We start from the raw sequence: 26,187 nt of genomic DNA on the forward strand, positions 1-26,187 counted from the left end.
GAGAGAAATGTCTGTCTTCAGCCATGGCTAGCTTTCTCTTTCCAGTGTTTTTAAATTCTTTCCATCAAATGCCGGGCATGTGTGTGTTTGCCTCCCAGTGTCTACTTTGTCCTGTTCTCAATTGTGGCACACTGTTCCATGGTAGGCCACCACCTCCTGGTCACCACAGGAGACCTGGGCCCCCATCCTCCCTTGTAGTTATGTTGCTCCCTCTATTCTGGCCCAGGGAGTGGCCTGGGGAAAGAGTGGAAAATCTGCTTTCTGCCTCTATCAAGCTTGGTTACATGGCTTCTCTAAGACCTATAGAGTCCTGAGCCCCCAGAACTCGATTCATGTATTCCTTCTTGAAGACTTCTATTCCTGATGCCAACCTTATCCAGGACTGTCGACAGTTGTAACAGCCACTTATACTATACTGTCTTTATTAAATAGTTAACTATTTGTGTCTTGTTCTTAGACATTGAACAAATAGATCTTGAGCATCTGTTTTGTGCGAAAGCACTCTTAGGTGTTAGGAATACAGAGGAAGGGAATAGGAGAAGTCGACAAGGACATTTAAGAGACAGAGGTAGATAGTAAATGATAATTCTATATTAAGTATTTAATTATAATCGTGATAAGTCCCGTGAAGGAAAAGTGTATGACAATGGGCCTGACTTGGTCTAAGGGTCAATAAAGGTTTTTAAGAGGAGGTGAGACTTTATTACAAAGCATGACTTGGAGAGGAAGAGGGGTTATGTAAGAGACCACTCCAGGCGGAAGAAGCAGTTTGTGCAAGGAGAGAGCAGAGTCTGTGCCGAGGAACTGGAAGAAAGCCAGAGTGGCCAAAGCCGGAGAGAAAAATGGTGAGTGGGAGGAGGCGAGGGTAGTAAAGTTAGCAAGGACGAACTGTGCCAGACACTAAAACACTATAAGGAATAATTGAAAGGATTTTAATCAGTCGGAGTGGGGATCAGGCAAAGAAATGGGAGTATTTGACAGAGCTGCATTTTCAGATGTTCATTCTGGCCAGTGTGTGGGATGTTTGGGAGGGTAATGAGTGAGAAGCAAACGCGAAAAGTGTAGGTAGTGCATTGTTATGCCTCCCAGGGAAGATAATGGTGGGCTGAATTAGGACAATGCAGGTAGAGAGGGAGATAAAAGGATGATGGGTTTAAAGTGATTTAGAAGATAAAATTACTATAAGTTAGTGTTGTGTTGGATGTGGGAAGAAGTTAAGAATTATTCCCAGATTCCTGGTCTACTAAGTAGAGAGTATGGAGTAAGAATGAAAGAGGACCTTGAGCTAGTGGAAGATGCCAAGAAAAAACATCTAGGTAGGTGAGAAAAAAATCCAGGAGGGCATGGGGTTGTAAAAGCTGAGAAAAGGCCTTGCTCCTCACACCTAGAGCTTGAACTTTCTCAGCAAAACATCAATAGCCAATAATCTGACGTCAGATTATACAACAATAGATATGTTCTGGGTAAGTCTGGACATACAATCAAGTCCACATTAGGGTCCCTCTTCCTGAAGATAAGATGCTTTGTTTTAAGCCAGCATCTCAGCTCCACAAACCTTGGACAATATCTTCCAAGAACCAACAGTGATTTTCAGGGTAGTGGTCTTGAGCAATATTTAGGAACAAAACTTTTTCCTAAAAGTCATGTTGTCTTCAGAGATGCAATTCTGGGCACAACAAACTTTTAGGATGTCACGTAGTGTAGTCTGGCCTATTAGAAGCAATTAAATCTCTTTATTTCAGATTGGGACCCTCACTTTATCCAGCTCAACCAGAAGGTTCACTGGGGTTGCTCCTATAATCATTGGGGTTGTTCATGAATGTTTAATTATCTTATTTGGGGCACAATGTTGGAGTACACTTCTTTACCCTTTTGCTTTACATGATGCTCTAGTTAATGAAATGGTAGTGCAAGTGATGTTTGAGTTAAGAGCCCGTGTGTGGTTCATTACACCCTGTTCCCTGCCTCAGCTGTCAAGGAAGCATGGATCGTGATGGAGCCTCCTTCAGGAGTTTTATGAACAGAGCCCTTCTAATAACTTGCAATTTACATGCACCATAAGCAAGAAATAAACTTTGTAGCTTTAAGACTATGTGACATTTGTTACTGTATCATAACTTAGCTCATCCTGACTGACACAGAGATACTCTTCCCAGAATAAAGTAAGTTTAAGGATTCATATGTGTTCCAAAGATTTTAGGATGAATTCTATACCAGGATTCAAGCTCAAAGCCATAGAATCTCTCTTTTGTCCCAGGAGTCTCTGCAAGAAGAAACTAACAATTATAATAATAGCTACTATTTAGTAAATCTTAACATGTGGCAGGCACCGTGCTAATTGTTTTGTACACATTATTCCATTTTATCTCATAATTATGCAATAAGTAAGTGGACATTAGCAAATCCACTTTAAAAATGAGAGAACTGAAGTTCAGAGAGGTTAAGTAACTTGTCCAGGGTAATACAGCTAGTATGTGACAGAACCAAGACTGGAACCTAAGTTGTTTGGCTCCAAAGCACTTGCAGAGCCTCAGACGTTCTGCTAGAAGGACTCAGAGTTATCCACTGATGTCTCAATGAGTGGATCAGTTCTGAAGCCAACCCGATCTGAATATCTTTATAGAATGAGATTTAACATTAAGATATGCTCTTCAGACCTGGGATCTTGTGGCCCAGTCCTAATTCCAGGCTCTCACTTAAGCTAGCTGAATAATATATCAGTAATGTGTTTGGATTCTAGAATCGGATAGATCTGCCTCTCTCCTACCAGGGCCTCTTCTGGTGCCTTAGTTTTCCCATATGAAAAATAGGGTCAATAATAGTTCTTCATTTATGGGGCTGTTGGGAGGATGGGAAGCTATTGACTCACAGATCCACTCCTCATTTTTCCCTACTCTACTCTATATCTTGCGGGGGATGGCCTAACTCATTCTTTAGGCTGCCTTGCTGTTTGCTTCAGCCAGTCAGAGGAGCTGGCAGGTGATGGGAGACGGGAGAGTGGGAAAAGCCAGAGAGGGTATCTCCTTCTTTCTCAGGTGGCATCTCCAGCAGTGACAATGGATTTGGCTCCTTCTAGGCAGCCCCTCTCTCCTTGGTCCCAGCTGTCACCTGGCTCTGTTAACAACCTCGTTTGTCACTGCAGCCCTCTGAAGGGTAGTGATCTCTTGTTGCTAATCTCTGGGCTGCCTCACCACTCTTTCCATCCTTTCAGCTCTTCCAAGACCTTTCTAAGCAGTTCTCAGTATTAAAGTCCCACTACTGACTGTCCGGCCTGGGCATGTTTTCTAGATTGTGTTATGGTGGATAACAGAGAATTGCCTGAAATAATGCCTACGAAGTACTTGGAACAGTGCTTGGCATACGATATGTGCTCAATAAACGGTAGCTTACGAAATGGCTTACTTTCCTCTTACCTAGATTCTCCGCTGCCAATTTGTCCCCGGCAGGCCCCTACCTACATCACAGCTCCTGAGTCACTGCCCATTCCTCTTCCTTCAAACTCCACAGACCTGGGCTTCTGTTTTCATTCATTCTTCTCTAACATTTATAGGGGACAGGGCATGTGAATTCCTCCAACATTAATGACACTTATCACAATTTTATTTTTAATTTTCCAAACTTCTTAATACAGCTTGAAAAGCCCTGCTTTATCTGGCCCCTCTGGCATCTTGAGGCCTCTCTCTGCAACTTTCTCCCTTATCCACTCCAGCCCACAGTGTCCAGCTCTCTCTGCCAAGCTCTGTCCTCCCTCGGGGCTTTGGCAGGCATTGTTTCCCCTTCTGGGAAAGGGCTTTTCTGGGCATCATCCATGGACATGCTTCTCACACCCCAGCCCCAGCATTGCTGCCCCTCCCTTAGTGAGGCCCTCTTTACCAGCTTGTCGAATAGCAGAGGTCACCTCTGTTATTCTCTGTGATGATTGCTGTTTGGATCTTCGCTGTACTTTCCACAGTTTGTTGTGATTTCATTTGTTTATTTGTCTATTTCTTTCTCTCTACTGTCTTCCTCCCAACATGCCACAAGCCATTAGACGATTCCACAAGGGCAGGATCTATGTGTGACTTCTTCATCTGTGTATCCTTAGTGCCCAGAAAAGATGCTTGGCACGGAAGAGACTGTCAGTCAATGTGTTATGAATGAATAGACGTTTAATTAATCTCTCTAAATTGCTCATGTCGAAGATCCCTAGAAGCCCAATGATGCTCATTTTGGGGATTCCCCTCCTCTCCCTTCCCCTGGCACTTGCATTGTGCAGAAAGCCTGACCCAGCTCGGCTGGTCTCCTTCATCATTGCTTCTTGCCCAGGCCCTGCATGCTGTGTGGAGCTCCACTCCCTCCGCAATGTGCTCAGCCAGTGGGACCTTCACTGAGGTTCCTGAGACTCTAGACTCTTCACAGTCCTCCCATCTTCGCCCTCCTTCTAAAGACTTATCATCCCCGTGGCCCTGCGTCGGAGGAATCTCAAATAGGAACCGTAATCAGAACCCTGAACCCTTAGCCTCTTCACAGTGCCTGGGCCATTCTGACCTCTACGCCTTTCCTGGACAACCTCTTCCCAACACAATCCAGCTCAATTCCACACGAAAAACAAGGGCCCTTGTAGGTTTTGTCTTCTTGGCAAGCAATCCCCAGGCAACAGTTCTCATTTTTTTTGGCTTTGAGTAACAAAATAAAAAAACCTGTTAATTGCAATTATTCGGCCTTCCTCAAGTGCTTAGGGAACCTCAGGATTTAAATCCAGAGCCTGGCTATATTCCTGGGAGAAGAAAAAATAAAACACCTTTCATTTCTTAAGGATGAACTAACAATTCTAAAAAAAATAAAAAATAAAGTGATTTAACAAACTAATTTCTTAATTACCATGCTCTACTAGCTATCCAATCCAGTGACCCAGGCGCCCTCTAGAACTAGGTGCTGGAAGTCTGGAACTCTACCTAGTTTCTGCTGGCCTTCTTTCGTGGAGTCGGGGTAGGGGGTACAGGGTGAGTTGTGTCATGTAGCCTTTCGCTTTTGACTTGCTGGACTAATACCCCCAGTAGCCTGACAGCCTCCGCTGGGCTTATTTGATATTTCTAGTTTAATCTACTGATAAAGCAGTTTTCAGTCTAAACTGAAGTCCTTATTCTGCCACAAATGTGGTAGGAGTGAGTCAGAGGGATTCCATTCTTGTCTTGCCTAAAGCACTTTCCAAATAGTAGGCTCTAAGGTCACTTCCACTGCCATCTTCTGGCATGATACACTGGCAGAAATCATTTCTTGACTCTCTCTCTCTCTCTCTCTCTCTCTCTCTCTCTCTCTCTCTCTCTCTCTCTCTCTTCCCCATATGTTTACGCTACTCTAGGCCCAGAACTGTATTCACAATTAATATGGAATGCATTTGCCTGGGGTAATAGAAAACAAGATTACAGTGGTTTAAACACAAATTTAACAAAATCCAGAGTTATTGTGATTGGTGGTGTTGAGTTTGGAGAATTATGTTACAAAAGCAAATAGGAAAAAAAAAAGGCGGGGGGGGTTTGGGGGGGGGGAGAAGCAGTGCCAGCTGTGTTTGTTTCCTTTTACTAGGAAAGAAAAAACCCAGATATCCTCGTTTGACTTCCTCCTAGGTCTCATTGCCCAGAATTGGGTCACATTGACCATCTTGGATGCGGGGACAGTTAGAATATTATGGAACTAAATGATCATAATTAGCTTAGATATTTGATTTCTTCTTTGTTTAGGGCTGGACAAAAGATCACCTTAAATTAAACCATTTTCTGATAGCTAGGAATTGGGTAGGAATGGATATTGGAAAGGCAGGTCTTAGTGCTTGCCCCAAATCAACTAAGTGAATTCTAAAAGCTATGGGCTAATCAACTTGATGTCGATTTTTGCAAGTTTTTGGAAACAATCATTAAAAAGAAGCTGTGTAAGTTTCCTAAGGGTAAGCTGTGAGAGGAGATACTATGTTGTCTCCTTCATTGCTGTATCTACAACAGGGTTCCTGGTACACAGTAGGTGTTCTATATGTACTAATTGAATAAATGAATAAATAAAAAGAATCTGGAGGAAGGTAGATGGTGAGAACAGCATGAATTTGGTAAGAATAATTCAGGCCAAACTTACTTTATTTTTTACAAAAGTTTTTGATAGAATAATTGTTATGTTTGAGATAAGGGCATGCCATAGATATTTTATCATTGAATTTCTGAAATTCAGTTGACAATGTTCCTTGTAATCTTCTTGCAGAGAAATTATTCCATATATAGGAATAACTTAAACAAATGTCTCCAGGTAATTTTTGACCAATGAATCTGAGTCAGCGTGAAGGGAAGCCTGTTGAATAAAGACTAGTAGGAAGGCAGCATGAGTTATTAGCAAGAAAATAGGTTTTAGTAAGAGAAAGGCCTAGATTCAAATCCCTTCTCTGCTACATTTTACCTGGGTAATTTTGGCAACTTTTTAAATTTCTCTGAGCCTCATTTTTCTCATCTATAAATTGAAGATCATAACATCTTGCAGCATCATTATGTCAATGAGTCATGTTAATGTGTTAGCAGGTAATCAATGTGTGGCAGAAAAACCTTTAAACATATCTTGAATGACTGGAAAGTGGAAAAAGGATGAAACAAAATACAATGCAGCATGCGTACAAATAGATGCCTATCACTTTCTCAAATGTGGTATAGGGAAAGTCTGGCTTTTTGGAAGCTTCTTTGCTGTTATGATCAGTGGGACCAACTTTTTATGGGATCTAATCAGATACCCCTTATGAAAGTAGGGACTCCAGTGTCTTGAAATACCACCTTGAAATCAAAAGGCAACAAGTTTGAGCAATGGAAAGACTGGATTACTGTATATATAGGGATGTCACTTTTCTCATGCCTGATATTGGTAATGTGTGTTTTCTCTCTCTTTTTATCTTATCAATTTGGCTAGAGGTTAATCAATTTTACTCATCTTTTCAGAGAACAGCTTTCAGTTTCTTTTGTCTTTTATCTATTTATTTGTTTGTTTGCTTGTTTGTTTATTTATTTATTTTAGGTGAGGCAACCCTTGGTTGACCTCACAGATTGCAAGGACCTTGTCAGCTTACAATCCTTTATTTTTTATTTTATATGCCTACAGCACCTGGTCTTCTGAGGTGGTCTCCCATCCAAGTACTGACCAGGCCCAACTCTGCTTAGCTTCCGAGATCAGCCAGGATGGGGCTTGTTCAGGGTAGCGTGGACATAGACCAGCTTTCAGTTTCAATACTTTTTTTTTTTTTCTGTTTTCTGTTTCCTCGATTTCTGTCCTTGAATATTTTTGTTTTGCCTACTTTGGGTTTAATTCGCTTGTCTTTCTTAAAGTTGAAGCTAGGATACATGATTTGAGACTTTTCTTCTTTTCCAAAATAGGTATTTTACTGCTATAAATTTCTCACTAAATACAGCTTTAGGTATATCCCTCAACTTATGACATATTGTATTTTCATTATCGTTCAGTTCAAAGTATCTTCTGATTTCCATTCTTATTTCTCCTCCAAACCATGGTATTTTTAGAAGTGTGTTAGTTTCCAAATTTATGGAAATTACCAATTTCTAATTTCCATTGTGGTCGGGAAATTAATCATATGTTTTATATGATTTGAATCCTTATAAATTGATTGAGCCTTCTTTTATGGCCCAGAATATGGTCTATCTTGGGAAATGTTCCTTGTGCATGTGAAAAGAGACAATCTCCTGTTGTCGGGTATCATCTTATAGTGCAGTGTGCACTTACAGTGTATGGTGTAGTGTTCTGAATGTCAATTAGGCCAAGTTGGTTGACAGTATAGTACAGGCCTTGTAGACCTTTGCTGATTTTTTGCCTGCTTGCTCTGTCAGTTATTGAGAGGGGCATATTGAAGTTGCTTATTCTTGTGGACTTTTCTGTCCCCTTGCAATTCTGTTAGTTTTTGATTCATATATGTGGAAGCTCTGTATTAGATGCATAAAGGTTTAGAACTGATTTTTCTCTTATAGATTGACTCATATCTTTAGGAAATGATCCTCTTTCTGATAATATTCTCTGTACTGAAATATACTGTGTCTGATATTAACGTAACTACCTATATTTCTTTTGATTAGCATTAGCATGGTACATTGTTTTATAATCTTCGACTTTTATTTATCTTTATATTTAAAGGGATTTTTTAAAATAAGTGGCATATAGTTGGTTCTTGCTTTTTTCTTCCGTCTGACAATTGGTCTTTAGTTGGGGTGATTACTTATATGTTTGGATTTAAATCTACCATTTTGCTATGTGTTTTTTCTTTATCTTATCTTTCTTTCCTTTGTCCTCATTTACTATCTTCTTTTAGATTCATTGAGTGTTTTTAAATTATTATATTTTCATTTTTTGTTGCCGTATTAGATATTGCTGTTTATTTTGCTTTTATAGTAGCTGCTTTAGGAGTTAGAGCATACATCTTAACTTATTACCTTGAAATATGTTAGATTACTTTATGCTTAACATAACAATGTTACGATAGAATACTTCTCCCTTTCTAGACCTTGGGATGTTGTTGTCATACATTTTATTTCCACATATATTATAAACCCCACAAAATATTGTTTTTATTTTTGCATTAAACAATTACCTTTTAAAAGTTTTTTTTTTAAAGGAAAACTTTTATTTACCTATATATGATTTCTCGAGATCTTACTTCTTTTCTGTAGACCCATCTTTCCATTTGACTGTATTTTCTTTCTACCTAAAGGATTTTATTTTAACATTCCTTGTAACAAATATCTGCTGCTGATTTTTTTCAACTTTTATATGTCAGAACATGTCTTATTTTGTCTTGTTTTTCAAATGTGTATATTTGGGGGAAAATTCTAGATTGACAGTTTTTTTCAGTACTTTAAAGATGTTGCTTCACTGTCTTCTTGTTTGCAAATTTCTGATGAGAATTCTGCTGCCATTCTTATCTGTGTTCCTCTGCACAGTAATGTCTTTTTCTTGACTGATTTTAATATTTTTACTTTATCACTGGTTTTAATAAATTTAATTGTGGTATTCCTTAGTGTAGTTTTCTTAATGTTTCTGCTTAGAGTTTGTTGAGCTTCTTAGATTTATGAGTTTATAGTTTTTACCAAATTTGGAAAAATTTCAGCCATTATTTCTTGAAATATTTTTTTTCTGTCCTCCCTGACTCCTCCTCATTCTCTTATTTCTCCTTTCCTTCAAGAATTCTACTTGCATATATATTAAGCTCATTATAGTGTTTCTTTTTATTCTTTCCATTCCCTCTGTGTTCATTTTGGATAGTGTTTATTGCAATATTTTCAGGTTCTTTCATCTTTTTTTTCAGTAATGTTTAATCTGATGTTAGTCCTATATAAGTGGAGTTTGCATGTGTTAAAAATCCCAGGTGATGGTTTTATTTTTTTTTTAAAGATTTTTTCCGCATCTGTATTTAATACGCTCAATCTTTCCTCTACTTTCTTGGACACATAGACTATTATTTTTTAAAATTCCCTTGTTTACTAATTCTATCATTTCTATTATTTCTATGACCCTTTCAATTGATTGATTTTTTTTTCCTGCTTCTTTTTTGCATGCCTGATAGTTTTTGATTGCATGTCAGACATTGCGAATTTTACTTATTGGGTGCTGGATATTTTCGATTTCCTGTAAGTATTCTCGTGCTTTGTTTTGGGACATTTTGTTCTTGAAAATAGTTCAATCCTTTTGGGGCTAATTGAAATTCGTTAGATAGAATCAGAGCAGCATTTTCTCTAGGGTTAATTTTATCCTACTACTGAGGTAAGACCTTTTGAGTCATGAATTATGAGGTGTTCCAGTCTGGGTGCCAGGATCAGGCTCTAATCCTGGTCCTGTATGATCACCCTGTACTTCCACTCCGTCCTGTACTTTCCACTCTGGCTTGTGGGGACAAAACAGTTACCTGCCCTACACAAGCTTTGGTGTTTGTTCTCTCTGTGTGTGTGGGTGGTTCTTTCTTTGGCTTTGGGAACCTTCCTCACACTCATGCCCTCATCAGCTGAAGACTGGAGCAAGACTTTCTGCAGGTCTCCAGAGCTACCTCTTTCTTTGTATATCTCTCCCCTCTCTGGTACTCTGCCCTCAGCTCCAGCTGCCTTGGCCTTCCTGGCCTCCCCGTTCTATCTCAGCTCAGGGGATCTGCCTAGCTTTTCTTGGATTCCCCCTCTGCACAGCAGCCTGGCAACTCTCTCTAGACAGTAAGCTGAACCAATCATAGTGCTTACCTAATTTGTTTTCTCCTCCTTACGAAAGAGTGTCCTGCAATACTGCCTGTTTCATTTATTTTGCCTGGTTTATTTGTTTATTTTAGTTGTCTTAGCAGGAGAGTAAATTCAGTCCTTGTTGCTCCATCTTGGCTGGCTAGACTGGATTATTTTAAGTAATTGTGATACTGCTGATAAAACAGATTATCAAGGGTGTCACTGGTTTCCAAAACAATTCTCATTAAGTAACTTGAAGATGTGCAATGCACATCTCCTGTGAGTACAGTAACCCTTTGTGCAATAGGTGTGACAAAAGAGTTGCCTAGAAATGAACTTTATTTAAGACAATTTAATTTCCGCCCGGGTTCGACTTTTAATTCCTGTGACATTCTCTCTGCTTCATTTCTCATTACTTTCTCTTTAGCAATGACTCAAACTCTGAGGCTTTCCTGTTTTCTCTCCCCGCTTTTTTATCTTTTTCAGGGACCAGTAATCTATACATAAAATTTCACAATGTTTTGGGATTCAAATTCATCTTATTCTAGTCAACATAGTCCTTCAGTACTTAGGTGTGTGCCTGGAGCTAAGGTGTAGTGGGGCTGATAAAAACAGGGTCTTTGACTTCAAGCCTTTTTTACTAACCACTTCTACTGCTTTGGATTGTTTCAAAAGAGGGTCACACCTGCATTTTGGGATGGACTTAGAAGCAGAAAGTTCAAGAGAAGAAATTCCTGTTTTTCTTCTTGTTCCTCAGTTTCAACAAGCATTTATTGAGTAATTAACATAACAAAGCGCTGCCCTGTTACCTAGGAAACTAAGACAAGTCACTAACATTGATGATGAGTTCATTATCTTGTGGAAGAATGACATTGATTAAGTCCCAAGGTGCGGTTCCACAGCAAATATTGAGGGCTGGAGAGATTAGAGGTTTGAAGACCTAGTTCAGGAAGGAATAATAGCGTTTAGGGGAGAATGGCATTAGCACAGTTAGGAGTATGAGTGTCCAGGTTATGGCTAGGGACGATCTGAGAGGGTGAAGTAAGGGGCTTCTGCTGGAGAATAATGGAAAAAGTTGAGGCTTACCTGTGGCTGCCTCATGTGCCAGGCTTAGGCATTTGGACTGTGGGGAGTTTGATGGGTGGGTATGGACAGATTTGTTCTGAAGAGAGGGTTAGGGTTAATGTGTACAGAGATTAGGACTGGTGGCAGAGGTGTGAGGGCAGGGACTATATCTTAATCACCTTTGTATTCCCAGCTACTAGTTCACACTTAACTGACGCTTGCTGCTAATGTGCATGTAAAAGGTTATCTTTTTCCTTCTAAATTGCTAATATGCTGGATAACCACTGGCCTTGTCTACGGCAGGACAAATATGGCGAAAGAACCTCTTTGTGCCCATGTTACTTTGTTTGAAGGGCTAACGGCAGGCAAATTTGGACTCAGACTCTTTTGAGTCTTATTTCTTTAATTCCTCATTTTCTTCCTTTAAGGAAAAGGCACTTAACCATTGTTACGGAAATTACACAGCAGGACCATTCCCAATCCCCACCTCTCCCATCACTAATAAATTCTACATAGTCTTCTAAATCTCATAAAAAGCCAGACCACACATACACACAGCAACCCAGACACCCCACGGCACACATTCCTAACAGAGCCTGGTGTAGATCAAACTCTCAGAGAGCAGTTTACAATGCAGACTAGGTCCGTAAACACACACACACACACACACACACACGCACACACACACACACACACACACACACACACACACACACACACACACACACACACACACGACTCAGCGCTTAGAACCATTCGTTTAGGCATTCGTGTGCACCCTGCTTAGCCACAGAGACACTCACTCATGTGCACACATGCTACACACCCAGCGCGCAAGGCCACGAGTGGCCCGGAGCCGGCAGACTCGAGGCTGCTCCAGTCACTCCCAGGCGCCCGTTGCGTCATCATGGTGCGACATTGCAGCAGGCACTGGTGGAGACTTTTAAGTGCCGACAGCTTCAGCCCGTGAAGCCGGCGGAGCTGCGGGTGCGAACCGCCAGGGCGGGAGCGGGCGACGGGAGGCCGCTCCGGCCGGGAGCGCCGGGACAGGTGCGTGGTCGCCCTCGGCGCTGGAGCCCACGCAACTTTTGCAAGTTGCCGGGGCGGTCTGTGCCCCCCTTGGCCCCCTCCCCCGAGTTCCGGGGTTCCCCCTGACAAATGGGTTCCGGCTGGTGCTGGGGTGGGCGGCAGCATTGTGCTTCCCCACGGGAGACTACGTTGAGGCCGAGGCCGGGCTTCCGCTGTGGACTCAGTACCGTACGCACCTGAATGGGACATGGGGGCATTGGCTTTGGCGGTGAGGCAGCAGGGTGCTCGGAGAGCAGCTGATGCTGGGGACATTCCGATGACAGATGACCACCGATTGGACTGAGCGCTCACTGTGTGTGAGACACCGTACTGTGCTATGCGCTTTTTATGTATTTTCCAGTCCTCCCAGCATCCCAGGAGGTAAGAGCTATCATATTATGCCCACATTCCAGATGGGGAAACCAAGGCATAGAAGTTAACCAACTTGTCCAAAGTCCCACAGATGGTAAGCAGTGGGGCTTCTGAACTCGGGCCATGTCTGGCTTCAGAGCTGTCTCTTTCAGAACCCACAGTTGGCTTCCCTCAGCCTATGGTCTGGTACCTCCAGATTTTTTTTTTTTCTTTTCTCGACCTTGGATAAACGCCGTGGGAAGGGAGGAGCGAAGCGTGGACTTCCTATTGGCACCGAACTCTTTCCTCCTCCCCTCCTCCTCCCCTCATCGCTGAGGCCCACCGCGTCTTCATTTTCCCAGGCTGCGAGGGGCTCCCCCTGTAGTTGCTACATTCTGCAACTGAAACGGATAGCTGAATTTTATAATAACGAAGAGTTTTCTTGCCACGTGTATTACTGTACTATTCTCTCCTCTCGCCTGCTGTGTTAGACTGTTACTTATGTTACACTGTTAAGGACATTTAGGCTGAGGATAACAGCTACAGCAGCAAACTCATGTGGCAATTGTAAAAAAATCAGAATTTGCCCTCCTAGAAACACTTTTAACCTGGAATTGACCTTTCAAGGTTTTAAAGGAATAATTTAAGGCCACGTGAGGAGAAATAGCCAAAAGCTATTTAAAAACAATTTGAGAATTATATTAGGAAGTTTTTATATTTTAGGTTGGTATCTATCAATTTTCTTTAGCAGTTCACTGTTAGTGAGCATTTTCCCATAGGGTAGGAAAAAAATTATTGAAAAGGATGAAAACTTAGCTATTTCAAACAGGGTGGTTTTGTTTTAGAGCTTTGCAGATGTACTAAAAATACAAAATATCATTTCATTTAAGACATCACAAGAAAATTAAGAGCTTAATTCAATTTAAGTGTGAAATTTTTGAGATACCCTCATTGCCTTCACCCATTTTACACTGCATAATATGTATGGCCAAAAATTCCTAGCACATAATTTTTAAAAATTATCTACTTGTGTGTTACATGTAATTAAATAAACACATGTGGTGTTTGAGCTATGCTTCCACATCTGGAAGTATACTATAGCTTCTAATAAAGCTTTTCTATTCTGCTATAAAATAAAATAAAATAATAAAATAAATAAAGAAAATAAAATAAAATAATAAAATAATAAAATAAAATAAATAAACACATGCCTTCATCCTCCCAGGAACTATTCAGTTATTAACACAAATGAAATAATTCATCATGTACTTAAAAATAAGCTATTATTTACCCTTGCAAATTCATAACTATTTTGTTTAGAAAGTCTAAAGATACAAAGGTTGATTTTTTTTTTTTTTTAATTAAGGCTGCCTAACTGAATTTGTATAAACATGTCCAAGTCTGTTTTTACACTTTGACCAAACATGGTGGAAGTCCATCATTAGTTCATTTAACATCCTATTATAGAGCAAAATCATGAATTTTGAATTCTGGTCTTTACTCTAGTTTCTTCATTAACTTAAATGGTATATATTGTTTTACAGTACATGATTTGGGAGTTACACTTTGTGACATGGATGAATCTGCACTGACCCTTGGTACAATAGATGTTTCTTACCTGCCCAATTCATCAGAATACAACGTCGGCCGATGTAAGCACTCAAGCGAGGAATGGGTAAGTTTAAGATTATGATATAGATTAAAAGTGTTCAACCTAAAGATGTTCATTTTAATGTTGTTTATAAAGGTGGACTCAATGGAGGCAACATAATATCAAATAAAGGGTAATAGCTACAGAGACTTCTTCTAGCTGTTAAAAGGTATGTTTATGAAGTCCAATGTTTAAAAATTTACGTGGTATTATGTTAATTGAGAAGAAAAATTGGGTAAGAAATTTAAGTATAGTGATTATGTTAAAAAGCAAAACACTTTTGCATAGGAAAAAAATCTACTAGTAGTTGTTTTAAGTGGTGTAGTTATAAAGAGATTTTAAAAAAATTCTGTATCTTCCATAATCATATCTAATAAGTATAAATTTTGTGATGGAAAGAAAGTTTGTTTAAAAACTTAAAAACAGGAAATAAATTTTAGTATAAACCCAATCCAAAGGTCATGTGTTATCTTGCATAGTTTTCCCTATTTCAACATAACATGGCATGTTTAAAATATTTCTTGAACACTCTCTGCTTTATGTAAAAAATGATGATGGAGGGGTTTTTTTTGTTTTGCTTATTTTTGAGAATGCTGTATCAGTGAGATTTGAGTAACGAGTGAACTCAAAGTTCAGAGAAAAATGTTTAGAACGGAAGAGCAGGGTTTGACCCTAATCGTATGGACAACTATAATTTCAATTCCAGCCTTTAAATTTTTTTGTTAGAATAAAGGAATGCTTTGTGAGTGTACTTGTTTTTTATTAAAGTTTAATTAATTAAGCTGTATTATAACAGCTTCTCACTATGTAAGGCCTTGGTAGTTCTTTTGGGAGAGTGCGATTTAAGAGGGAGTAAGATTAACTGTTAGCATAGGGATCCAAGAATCTAATTTTATTCATTCTGCTATCATCAGAGGCTGTTTGACCTTTTACAACTTTGTTTTTAAACCGTGAATGCTGCTTTGAGTGTGCAGTAGTCTTTGCCAGCTATTACTATTCTTAGGTGCTCAGTTTTTGCTCATGTTCCAAGTGTTGATCACGGAGGGAGTACCTTGAATAAATATCACTCTGAAAAACACATACTTAAACAACTACCAGAAGGAAAATATGTCATCAGTTTCTCTTCTATCTGAAATATCTTAGTTTTGGACATCACTTGGATAAGTATAATTTTCTTGCCATTCAGTGACTATTTTTTTCCTTAATATTTATTAGGGTGAGTGTGGTTTCAGACCTACTGTCTTCAGATCTGCAACCTTAAAATGGAAAGAAAGCTTCATGAGCCGGAAAAGGCCATTTGTTGGAAGATGCTGTTATTCCTGTACTCCCCAGAGTTGGGTAAGGATGCTCCTGCTTATTGAACATATGAAATATGTGACATAGATTTCCAACTTTGTGTGAATTTGCTACTGGGTAGCCTTAATAGATTTTATTCATTTTAGAATTTAGAGCCATGTTTATAAACCAAATATTCCAGGTGAAGATATTGACTCAATTTTTCTTTCCATTCATTTATTCAGTAAATGTTGGTCCAATAGTTGATGCTAGGTGAGATTTTGATTCTTTAGTAGTTTTAGTGTGACTTTAAGGGGAGAGTGGATCTTACTTTCAGTTAACTCTTCCGAAGAGTTGGTGGGAAACTTCACGTAACTTCTAGATGTTGAACTTCAGCACTGCGGTTTGCTCTAGTCTTTCTAGGTTTCTATTTTGGGGGCAGTAGGGATAGGGCATCTGCTGACCTTGTGATAGTGAAGAATGGCCATTAAAAGGTTAGGCGAAGATATAGAAAAGAGTGTGTAAGAGTTTGTTTGTATTTTGGTGAAAAAATACAAGCTGTGCAAAGTCTTCAATGTTATGGTGCTGGTGTCAATATTTGACGGAGTCTATTGCATAAGAGGGATGCTTCTAATGGCAGTTTGCCAGAGGAATGAGTTAGCACATGGCTATAGAATCTAATATGGCTGTTCTAGTATGATAGTTACCCATTAAAAAGTATACCTGGATGTTAAATACTCTCTGAGATGGGCCAGTTATCAGGACATAAAAGTTCTGCCATTTAAGTACCTGTCATTTATAGAGGTTGCTTATAACCTGTGTAAACAGCTAAGTATTCACACAGTTGTGTGAATTTTCTACTCAGGGTTGGCTTGGCAGGAAGTAGAATTCTGAGTCTGGTATAAAGGGATTTTCTAACCTAGGAGAGATTTGTGTGGGACTCAAGCAGTTTATGTTAAATATTCAGGTCTGCTCAAGAATGTCTTGATAGAAATATTATTTCTTTTAAATCACAGGTGCCTTTTTGCAAAAATTTGGTAGGATGGAAGGATCATGGAAATTTCTAGTCCAGGAGTAAGGGTAGTTCAGATTAATAGGCAAATAGAAATAAAGATTTAAATAGCAGGTCTTAGGTCTGGCATCTCATCAAATTCTAATTTTGAATGCCTAAAAGATCAAAAGAATACCCTAAATCTAAGCTGTTCTTAAATCAGGAGAGAGTATAGGAAATTATTTGGTGGTAGTGATGGTTTGGGTTGGGGAATAGGTGAGTAGTATAACGAATAATTGATATTTGCCTAAATATAGTACCTGATGGAATTGAAATTGATCTTCACATTCTTCCATGGCATATTTATTTAAAATATTTTTGTTTGATAATATTTTTATAGTAATTTTTTGATACTTGCCACCCTTTCTCTGAAATCCTATTTTCCTTTTCTCTAAAGAGATTTTATTTAAGTATTTTTACATCTTTCGTTAAGGGCACATTATGCTTTCTCAGCATTTATTTGTGCAAAGTTTACCTTTGTCCACACGGATAAAGTTACAGACTTTTTCTTTTCAACAGAGTTATTTTGGGATTATCTTTCAGGGTTACCTATAAAGAGGATGGTATTTAACCAGACATTATTTCATTAAGTGTAACAGTCATTTTAGGGAAATAGAAAGACCATTCTCTTTGGAGCAAGATCTAGGATTGAATCCTAAACGTCTGCCAGCCCTTTCCTGTCTATAGAATGGGGATAATAATTCTTATGTGTCAGGATGTGACAGAATACACTATTTCTGTCAATGATTAAACTATTTGTAGCTTCAACTCTTTTTTAAGATAAGAGAGATTGGGGCAGAAAAAGCAGAAACGCTATTTTCTTTACAAGGTGTTAAGGATTAATTTTGAATTTGTAACCTTCTTTGAAGGCTAAAAAGTACTTTTCAATAAAACATAATTTTTCTTCATCGCTTAGATTTTTGAAGCAATGCCTAACTTTATGCTTGAATTTTAAAAGTTATCGAGTACTACTAATATAAATAATGCGAGCACTTTGCCAGCAAGCCAGTTATATGTTTATGTCTATGTTTATTTTGTTTTATGTAGGATAAATTTTTCAACCCTAGTATCCCGTCTTTGGGTTTGCGGAATGTTATTTATATCAACGAAACTCACACGAGGTAAAAAGAAATTTCTTATGCTTCTAACACATCTGAAAAGAAACACTCCATATTAATTAATTAAGGCAATTTAAGATGGATTTCATTCTGGGTTTTTCATTATGTTTTCGAGAGTTAATAGATATGAGTTTCTGGCACTCTAAGAGGCTTTGTCTAAAAATTGGAAACAGTACAGCTACCTGAGAGACCTAATACTATTGCCACTGCCATAATTATATAAAAAATATTTTCTTGAGAGTATAGGTATCAGTCAGAGCTTTCTATTATTTATTCATACATTTTGCATTAGAAGTATTCCAAATTTTGATGATTTGTCTGAGGAGTAGTGTAGGTTTGAATGTCTTATGATCTAGTATGATTATTTTAGATTTCAAAAAAGTGGAACTGATTGAAATATGCCTCATCTATAAAGTTTTAGAAGATATTTTCCTTTATTGAGGAAATTTTCTTTTATTTGTTATGAGCTTAAGACTTTTCTTAGAATTCTTACTTCCAAATTCCAGGCATATGGAGATAGACTATTGGGCCCCAGAGTGAGAGAAAAGCAGCTTTGTTTTATGCGAATCTAGGCTAGGGGAAGAGGAAAGAGGGCGGAAGGTCGTGTGAATGTCTTTGGGGTGTGAGAGAAAAGGCGGCCAAAAATGCTACCAGTTCTTGTAATTCTAAGAGTAAATGCCTGGTGTAGGTAAGCAGTAAGCTCAGGTGATGAGAAGTACTTGAATTTCCATGAAAAATTGATCCAAGAAGTCAAATACTTAAGTTTTAAATCTTTCTGATGTTACTGCTCAGGTTTTGATGATGAGATCGTGAATGAGTGTGACAATACCTGCATATATATTACATTTAAAAAAAAAAAATAGAACTGAAGTCAAGGGACATATTTTCTTCCCATTTACAAGCTACCCTCCCCTCTTCTTCCCTCCTTTTCTGCTCCCCCTCTCTTAAGTTTGGAGAAGACAGGCGAGATTCTGGTCCACTGATTTTTTTTTTCTTTCTCTTGGTCGATACGATTAAGATCCTAAGAAAAGAGATCTCATAGGGTCTCTTCTCCATTTCGTATATAAAGCCAGAGGGTCCATTTGTTGCCCTCAATTGGAGGCAGTTAAGGGGAAAAACACATATGCTGTAGTGACGAGGCAATATTAAACCGTTCAGTATACTAAGCTGCCTGTGCAGTTGAGCTGGCTCTTTAGCTCTTCTCTGTGTTACATGAAGCAAAGCCTAAACTTTCTCTCTCGTTCTCTCTCTCTCTCTCTCTCTATCCACACACACACACACACACACACACACACCTTTCGGTCAATTGCAAAGGAATTTCTTAGAGAGTTTGGACTTTGTACATTCGAGTAATAATTCTGAAAAGTTTTCCCTGAAGGAAGTCTTTAGAATTAAACACTTAACATTAACATATTGGGCCAAGTTTTCAGAGAATTGAGACAAGGGAAAAGAGGAAGGAAAAGAGAATGTCAGGCAGGAGAGATGAAGGAACATGTGATTCATCAACAGTTCTTCCTCAAATTACTTTTCCTCAATCTAGGGCTTTTTTGGATATTTGAGAATTAGTGAATTATAATTGAAATCTTCTATTTATATAAATATCATTTTGGAGGAAATGATAACGAGGCATTATATAATCATTATGAATGGTTTCAAATCATTGCATAATATTTTGCATTCTTATAGTTTGTAGCATTCCTGTCCTCCACTGTCGTTAATAGGAATATGTCATATCCCTTAGGCAAGTCGAATGTGTTTAAAAAAAAAAAAAAGAGTAAGAACTTCTGCCTTCTTGAGCCAGAGTACAACCTTAGAAGAATTACTAACAAGAAAAGAAATTAGCCCTTCATGGTAGGAAAAGGCTTCCAAATTATCTTTATAGCCCATAGCTATAGCTATAAGCTATATAGCATATGGATAGCATTCAACATATTTGCTTCTTTTTATGGTACTAGTAAAGTAAGTTATTTTTATTTCTTTTGTTTTTATATTTGGGTTATTACTTGACAGAATAACAGTATTCAAACATTAATCCATAAATTCCAAGTTTAAGTTTTAGCTGAGTACATGAAAGAAATTAGGAATGAAATGCTCTGCATAGCAACCTGAACTAGTAAAGAGAATTTGCTACAGGAGAACCCAATCTCAAGAACAGATGAAACGAAGCCTTGTTTTTACAGGAGGGAAAGCACTGTATAATTTAAGCAACTCGTTTTAGGGTTTCCTAGAGTTTTTCTCTGCTAAATGCTGTTCATATTGCAGGCACCGAGGATGGCTTGCAAGGCGTCTTTCTTACGTGCTTTTTGTTCAAGAGCGAGATGTCCATAAAGGCATGTTTGCTACCAATGTGACTGAAAATGTGCTGAACAGCAGTAGGTAAGGTGGGGATGCTATTGTGAAAGAAGAGGCAGGGATGGGTGGTAGGAGCAGAGTGAGAAAGCCGACTTCTTTATTAACCTTTGGTTTGTCTGGGACTCCGTCTCCAGGGGCATTTGCATTTCCAAGTGAAATGATAAACTCCAAGGGAAACCAAGGAAAGGCAGAGAAGATGTGGTTTTCCAAGCAGTGCCCTGTGGGAATAGCGGTCTGGTTTTATGGGTTAGCAGACGAATGGATTTCTAATACGCGACAAGCAAGTCAGAGTTAGAAATGGCACATATCTCCAGAATTCTCTGTTAAATATTCTGTAAGATGAATGTTTGGGATGTTGCATTTTCTGTTTTATAGCCAAAACAGAAGTGAGTTTGATATTTCTGTCAAAGAATTATCAAGTACCTAGGCACACATTCTTGTCCTAGAAAGTCTTCATTAGAAATTTTAAGAGAACAAGATATTGTCTTGGCTCTTAGGGAGTTTGCTTCCAAATGGAAGGGACTGACTGGAACTCAGGTGGAATGGTAAAAGAAATCATTCTGAAGTTTAGGTGTTGGAATGTGGGAGTTTGGGTGACAGTTGGTCTCTGTTCCACCTCACTGGTATGGCCCATGTTCGACATCTGCCTGCATTTGGGGAGCTGGAGACTGGGTTGGATCAAAAGATGCTTAGAAATGCAGGCACTATGGTATGGTTGTTAAGGCCTGGACAGTGGTGGCACACAAAGGTACTCAATAAATATTGAATGAATGGATCATTGATAATGGAGATGGAATAATCATGTCAATTACTTGTGAAAACATTTCTGGCCAAATTGAAGTAAATCCTATTCGAAGAATAGATTTAGGGTGCATCACTGTCCTGTGAGATTGGTCTTTTTGTATTAATGAATTATGGCACTTTGTGGAGCTTTGCTATACACTATTCTAAAATCAGTAGGAGAAAACACAGTTATTTGCAATTTGCTTGGATGATTATATATTCTGTTTTCTAGATAAAAAACCTTCAAGTATGTTTCATTCTATCCAGATATTTTGACGAGTAACTAGAATGTTAGAAGTGATTTAAGGAGGTTTAACCTCATGAGTTCTTCTCGAGGTCACATGGAAGATGCACAAAACTGGATTGAATCTTCCTTTTACCTCACTGCTTATTGTTCTGCAGTTTTAATCTTAAGCTCTGCCTTTTTAAAATAAGTTTAAAATGGTTTGATTTGAAAATACTTGTTAATATTTATGCCCCTCTTTTATCCGTCCTAGAGAGTTTTATATATAGTTCTACTAATAGAGTCACAGTATAAATGAATAATTAGGCCTTCAAAAGTAAAATCAGGCATTACTTTGGTAGTGGGCTTTGGATACCTCTGAATTACATGCCTAAATGAATAATCTTTCTTTTTCTCTCCTCTGCTATAGTGAGCCTCACGGCATAACTGGAACATTCAAATTCATATAGTTGTTACACAGTGAATTAGAATTAAATTCCTAAATTGACCTCCCAGAGTCCTCGGGGGTTCATTGCTTTAGGAGTGATTTCTTTACTATTTAATAGACAACCAAAGAAAACAGTTCTAACTTGAGCTTATTCTCTCATGTTACCACATATTAGAGAGAAGGTACATTTCGTTTTGTGACTTATAGCTATGGTTTAGAAAATACCAAATACAGAATGTTGCACAGAACTGGTTACATTGTCTGTCTTTCTATTTTCAAATCAGAGCGCAAGAGGCAATTGCAGAAGTGGCTGCTGAATTAAACCCTGATGGCTCTGCTCAGCAGCAATCAAAAGCCATCAATAAAGTGAGAAAGAGAGCCAAAAGGATCCTTCAAGAAATGGTTGCCACTGTCTCACCAGCAATGATCAGGTATTAAAAGGCAAGGCAAAGAGTTTTCAGCGGGAGCCATCATACTTTGAGCAAACAGGACTGAACTACTACTGGACTTTCCTTTCCTAGCACGATGTTGCCCAAAGATGTTTTAATATAGTCTGGTGTTAAAATCGATTCCACTTTATAGTCTTTATATTCAGCTTCCATGGAAAGTCCCACTGTGGTTAGGCTTCAAAGTGCCTTCATCTCTGTTAATTGATAGCAGCCATTGTATTACCATTGTTCGCTCTCTAGACTAGTTGTCAGGTTTCATATATCCATGTCTTCAAAGGAGTGGTTTTCTGTCGTCTGCTCACCTAAATATTCGCTTGGGCGACTTGCCTCTAAAGTGCAAAGTTAGAGTCAAATATAAGATTTTATTCCCTAATAAGTAGATACTTCTGCAAGTGGTATATATGTAAAGTTTGCTCTTTAATGCCACAATTCAGATACGCACACATATGCACACACACACACAGTCACTTACAAGCACTGTTAGGCTGTAGCTTCAGAAATTTAGAAGACAAAAGTAAAATATATATGCATGTGTATATGTGAGTGTATGTATCTATATGTATATGTACATATGTGTATATACATTTCCTTTTGTTTTCTCACTTTCAGACTGACTGGATGGGTGCTCCTAAAACTGTTCAACAGCTTCTTCTGGAACATTCAGATTCACAAGGGTCAACTTGAAATGGTTAAAGCTGCGACCGAGGCAAGAAATATGTTCATCTATCATTCCATTTGCTCCACATTTGTAGGCTGCTTTTAGATTTCTCTGGAATGTTCTCTTGTGTGCTGTTGTGCATTCCAACCTATTTGGGAGTGTCCTCGTGTGAGATGAGTTACCTTGAAGCAACTCTGAGAATCAGGTAGAACAATCCCTATTTTACAAATGAGGAAATAAAGACTCAGATAGATGAAGACAATTTTCCAAGCAATAGCTAATAAGTGATTTGTCCAAGATTTCAAACCAAACTAGGCTCGACGCCAAAACCTATGCTCTTTTCACATGGTCAGGGCTGCCTCTCAGGAGCTATATAGGCTCAACTTGTACTCTTGATTGCTCTTCTCCTTCCCTGATTCTTTTTTGTCGTAGTTTTTTTCGGGTTTTTTTTTTTTTTTTAGCTAGATAAATATTAAATTGAGAGGTATTCATATCACTGGAACATGTTTTTAAAGAGTGAGTCACTGATTAGCCAGTGTTTGAGTAATCTAACCAGCTATCAAGTTGCAAAGCGTGATTGAACTTTACATTTCGATTTTAAATTTGGCATGTTTCCTTTCACTAGATGAATTTGCCGCTTATATTTCTACCGGTTCATAGATCACATATCGACTATCTGCTGCTCACTTTCATTCTCTTCTGCCATAACATCAAGGCTCCATACATTGCTTCAGGCAATAATCTCAACATCCCCATCTTCAGGTAAGATCAGCTTATTTTTAAATTTAAGGTATGAAAAAGATTATATTTGGAATGTTTTTTGTATTATACCTTTTGACACATGTTATTGTAAAGACGATGGTAGTTTTTTTACTTCCATTATAAGAGTAATGCATGTTTATTGTGGACAATTTGAAAAATAGAAAAAAACATGAAGACCGTCACCATTATTTCTGTATTTTACGTGGGATACTTGGCGAACCGTGAACACCTAAACCTTATGGGCGATGGTTAATAATTATCTCTGAGTAGGAGAGAGTAAGAGGAGGGTGAATTTAGAGAGTGACTAAGGGAAGTAGGCCGGCAGGCTAGGCGGGTAAGGCCTCTCGAAGTGGCAATTATCTTTGCGTGCCCTGAAATCTGATCCTCAGCCTCGCAATCTAAGGAGCGCCTTCCTTATCACTTGGCTCAGAGTTCTGTGGCCGACTAGACTACTGTGAATGACTGAAGGGAAGCCATTCGTTCATGTAGTCAACTGATGCTTACCCAGCTGTGCTGTCGACAAGAGTGAACAAGGTACATAGACCTTGCCTTCAAATAGCTCATAATCTGATGGGACCTAGAGACAACTCGCTGTAATACAGTGTGATATGACCCTACAGGGTATATGTGCTTTTCCAGGTCCTAGAATATCTATGTTTACTCTGCTGGGCACCTCTTCCCGGTGTCTGCTGGGAAGCTGAGTTAGAAAGTCATCAGAACGTTGCTGGTAGGCATAGTCTTAGAGCAAAGTCTAGGCTCTAGAGAAACCTTGCCCCATAATAGTTTGTCTCTTTTGTAATCAGAATAACTCATGTACTTATTCCCTCCAGATTCTCAACTTGGATCTGTTGGAAGTGCTCGATAAACTGATAATTTCTCGTAACCCAATTGTCCTTTTCATGAATCTATGCCAGTCATTGCTTAGCTTCATCGGTCCTTCAGACATGACAGATTATAGACAACCTGGCTTATTTACTTGCAGCTTTCTATTATTGCACTCCAGTCTGCACATTCACAAACCACTTTTCAGGGTGGGTTATCTTTGTGTGTGGTTCATCTCCTTTGTTACAAACTTATCTACAGAGGTTCACTCTCAGACTGATATTAAGCTCGGGGGGACGTTTTACTGTTGTCTGTTTATACTGAGTTTAGAAGATATTGAAAATATATATTAATGTTTATATTTACATTAGTATCGTTCTATTTGAAAAGAGTAGGAGGAGCATCTGAGTTTGGAAAGGTTGACTTAAGTATTAGAAAATTACACATTCACATCAAAATCCACCAGTGCTGTGGAAGAGACCTGGGGTTGTGTGAATTGTTTTATTCCTATGTGTGGTTACATGAGGCAAATTCTTGTTTGAGGATTTGGAAAGATGGTTATGCTTGGTTTCAGTCGGTAAAAGTATCCTTGTCTCAAAGAGACACTCTCTGAGCAATATTTATTTGAGAAAATTTCTCCAAAGTAGCTTTTGTAACATCACATTCATTTTGTAGTAAATGTGCCACAGGCAAATTTTGGGATATCTAACAGTCAGTATCTTGAGATCTTGAGCCTGGTTTTAAAATTTAGCAGTATTTCATCTCAAAGTCTATAGCATCAGCCCTGCAGCATAAGATAGCATAATGACTTTTTTGGAACAGATGTAATAGAGCTTCAGAATACGAGGCGATGCACTAAAGGCTCATGAAGAATGTAAATGACTGAAACATGTCAATAATATGGAAAATGGGAAAATGTCCACAGTCTCACTGTCAGCTTCTCTAACAACACATGTGCTTTTTATTCATATGGCAAATGTTTTGAATTAACTTGGAATATAAGTATTCTTTTTACACTTTTCTTTATAAATAATTAATGCATTCCTGAATTTATAGTACCTTGATCCATAAGCTGGGGGGCTTTTTCATACGACGGAGGCTAGATGAGACACCAGATGGACGGAAGGACATTCTCTACAGAGCTCTGCTCCATGGGGTATGTGTCATCTCTCATTACCCTTAAAGCCGCTATGGTGCTTATTACAGTAGAAGAAAAAAGAGACTTGATTGAGATTTAAAAAAATAAAAAACAAAAAAAAACTGTTGTCTGAATAATTTTTTGTGTAATTATAGCTTGGGTATGGGTCTGATGATAATTTTTTGTTCTCACCAAAATAAAGCTGTCTTATTATTTATGTGAATATAATATTTTGTCATAGGTTTTGGGTTTTTTTTTTTAATTTTATGATTTTTTTTTTAAGATTTAACTTTGCTGAGTTGGGTAGTCTTGAACTCACATTTTCCTTTCTCTTCATATCCCAGCATATAGTGGAACTACTTCGACAGCAGCAGTTCTTGGAGATTTTTCTGGAAGGCACACGGTCTAGGAGTGGAAAAACCTCCTGTGCTCGGGCAGGACTTTTGTCAGTTGTGGTAGATACTCTGTCTTCTAATACCATCCCAGACATCCTGATAATACCTGTTGGAATCTCCTATGACCGTATCATTGAAGGTCACTACAATGGCGAACAGCTGGTAAGAGCACTGCCCACCCAAGGTCATCATCGCTTTCAAGTCTTGGCTTTTGGATAAGTGCTTTTAGAATTAATTAGGAATTTTTTTAACTCAAGTTTTTCTTGATTTTTCAATTGCAGTTGACATTCAATATTATTTTATATTAGTTTCAGGTGTATGGCATCGTGGTTAGACCTTTATGTAATTTACGAAGTGATCCCTCCCT

At 38.6% G+C, this 26,187-nt stretch overlaps 1 protein-coding gene and 1 pseudogene across 5 annotated transcripts in view; one reads left to right on the plus strand and one right to left on the minus strand.

Annotated features, from left to right (window-relative positions):
• Nucleotides 1-26,187, plus strand: part of GPAM (glycerol-3-phosphate acyltransferase, mitochondrial) — a 68,286-nt gene that overhangs the window by 14,518 nt on the left and 27,581 nt on the right. For 2 of the 5 annotated variants that reach the window (XM_039871219.1, XM_039871217.1), the window contains exons 1-10: nt 12,383-12,725; nt 14,240-14,370; nt 15,562-15,684; nt 17,720-17,793; nt 20,053-20,166; nt 21,881-22,027; nt 22,655-22,751; nt 23,329-23,465; nt 25,344-25,443; nt 25,770-25,982. In XM_039871219.1, the coding sequence (XP_039727153.1) occupies nt 12,629-12,725; nt 14,240-14,370; nt 15,562-15,684; nt 17,720-17,793; nt 20,053-20,166; nt 21,881-22,027; nt 22,655-22,751; nt 23,329-23,465; nt 25,344-25,443; nt 25,770-25,982 (1,233 nt within the window). In that variant the 5' untranslated portion in view covers nt 12,383-12,628. Of the gene's footprint in view, nt 1-12,167; nt 12,327-12,382; nt 12,726-12,789; nt 12,811-14,239; nt 14,371-15,561; nt 15,685-17,719; nt 17,794-20,052; nt 20,167-21,880; nt 22,028-22,654; nt 22,752-23,328; nt 23,466-25,343; nt 25,444-25,769; nt 25,983-26,187 lie in introns of those variants that run through there. The other 3 variants (XM_039871220.1, XM_039871222.1, XM_039871221.1) reach the window with 3 other exon arrangements.
• On the minus strand, nt 7,099-7,217 carry LOC120610181 (uncharacterized; annotated as a pseudogene).

This window comes from Pteropus medius, unplaced genomic scaffold, assembly GCF_902729225.1.
Source record: "Pteropus medius unplaced genomic scaffold, Ma_sr-lr_union100, whole genome shotgun sequence".
Lineage (NCBI taxonomy): Eukaryota > Metazoa > Chordata > Mammalia > Chiroptera > Pteropodidae > Pteropus > Pteropus medius.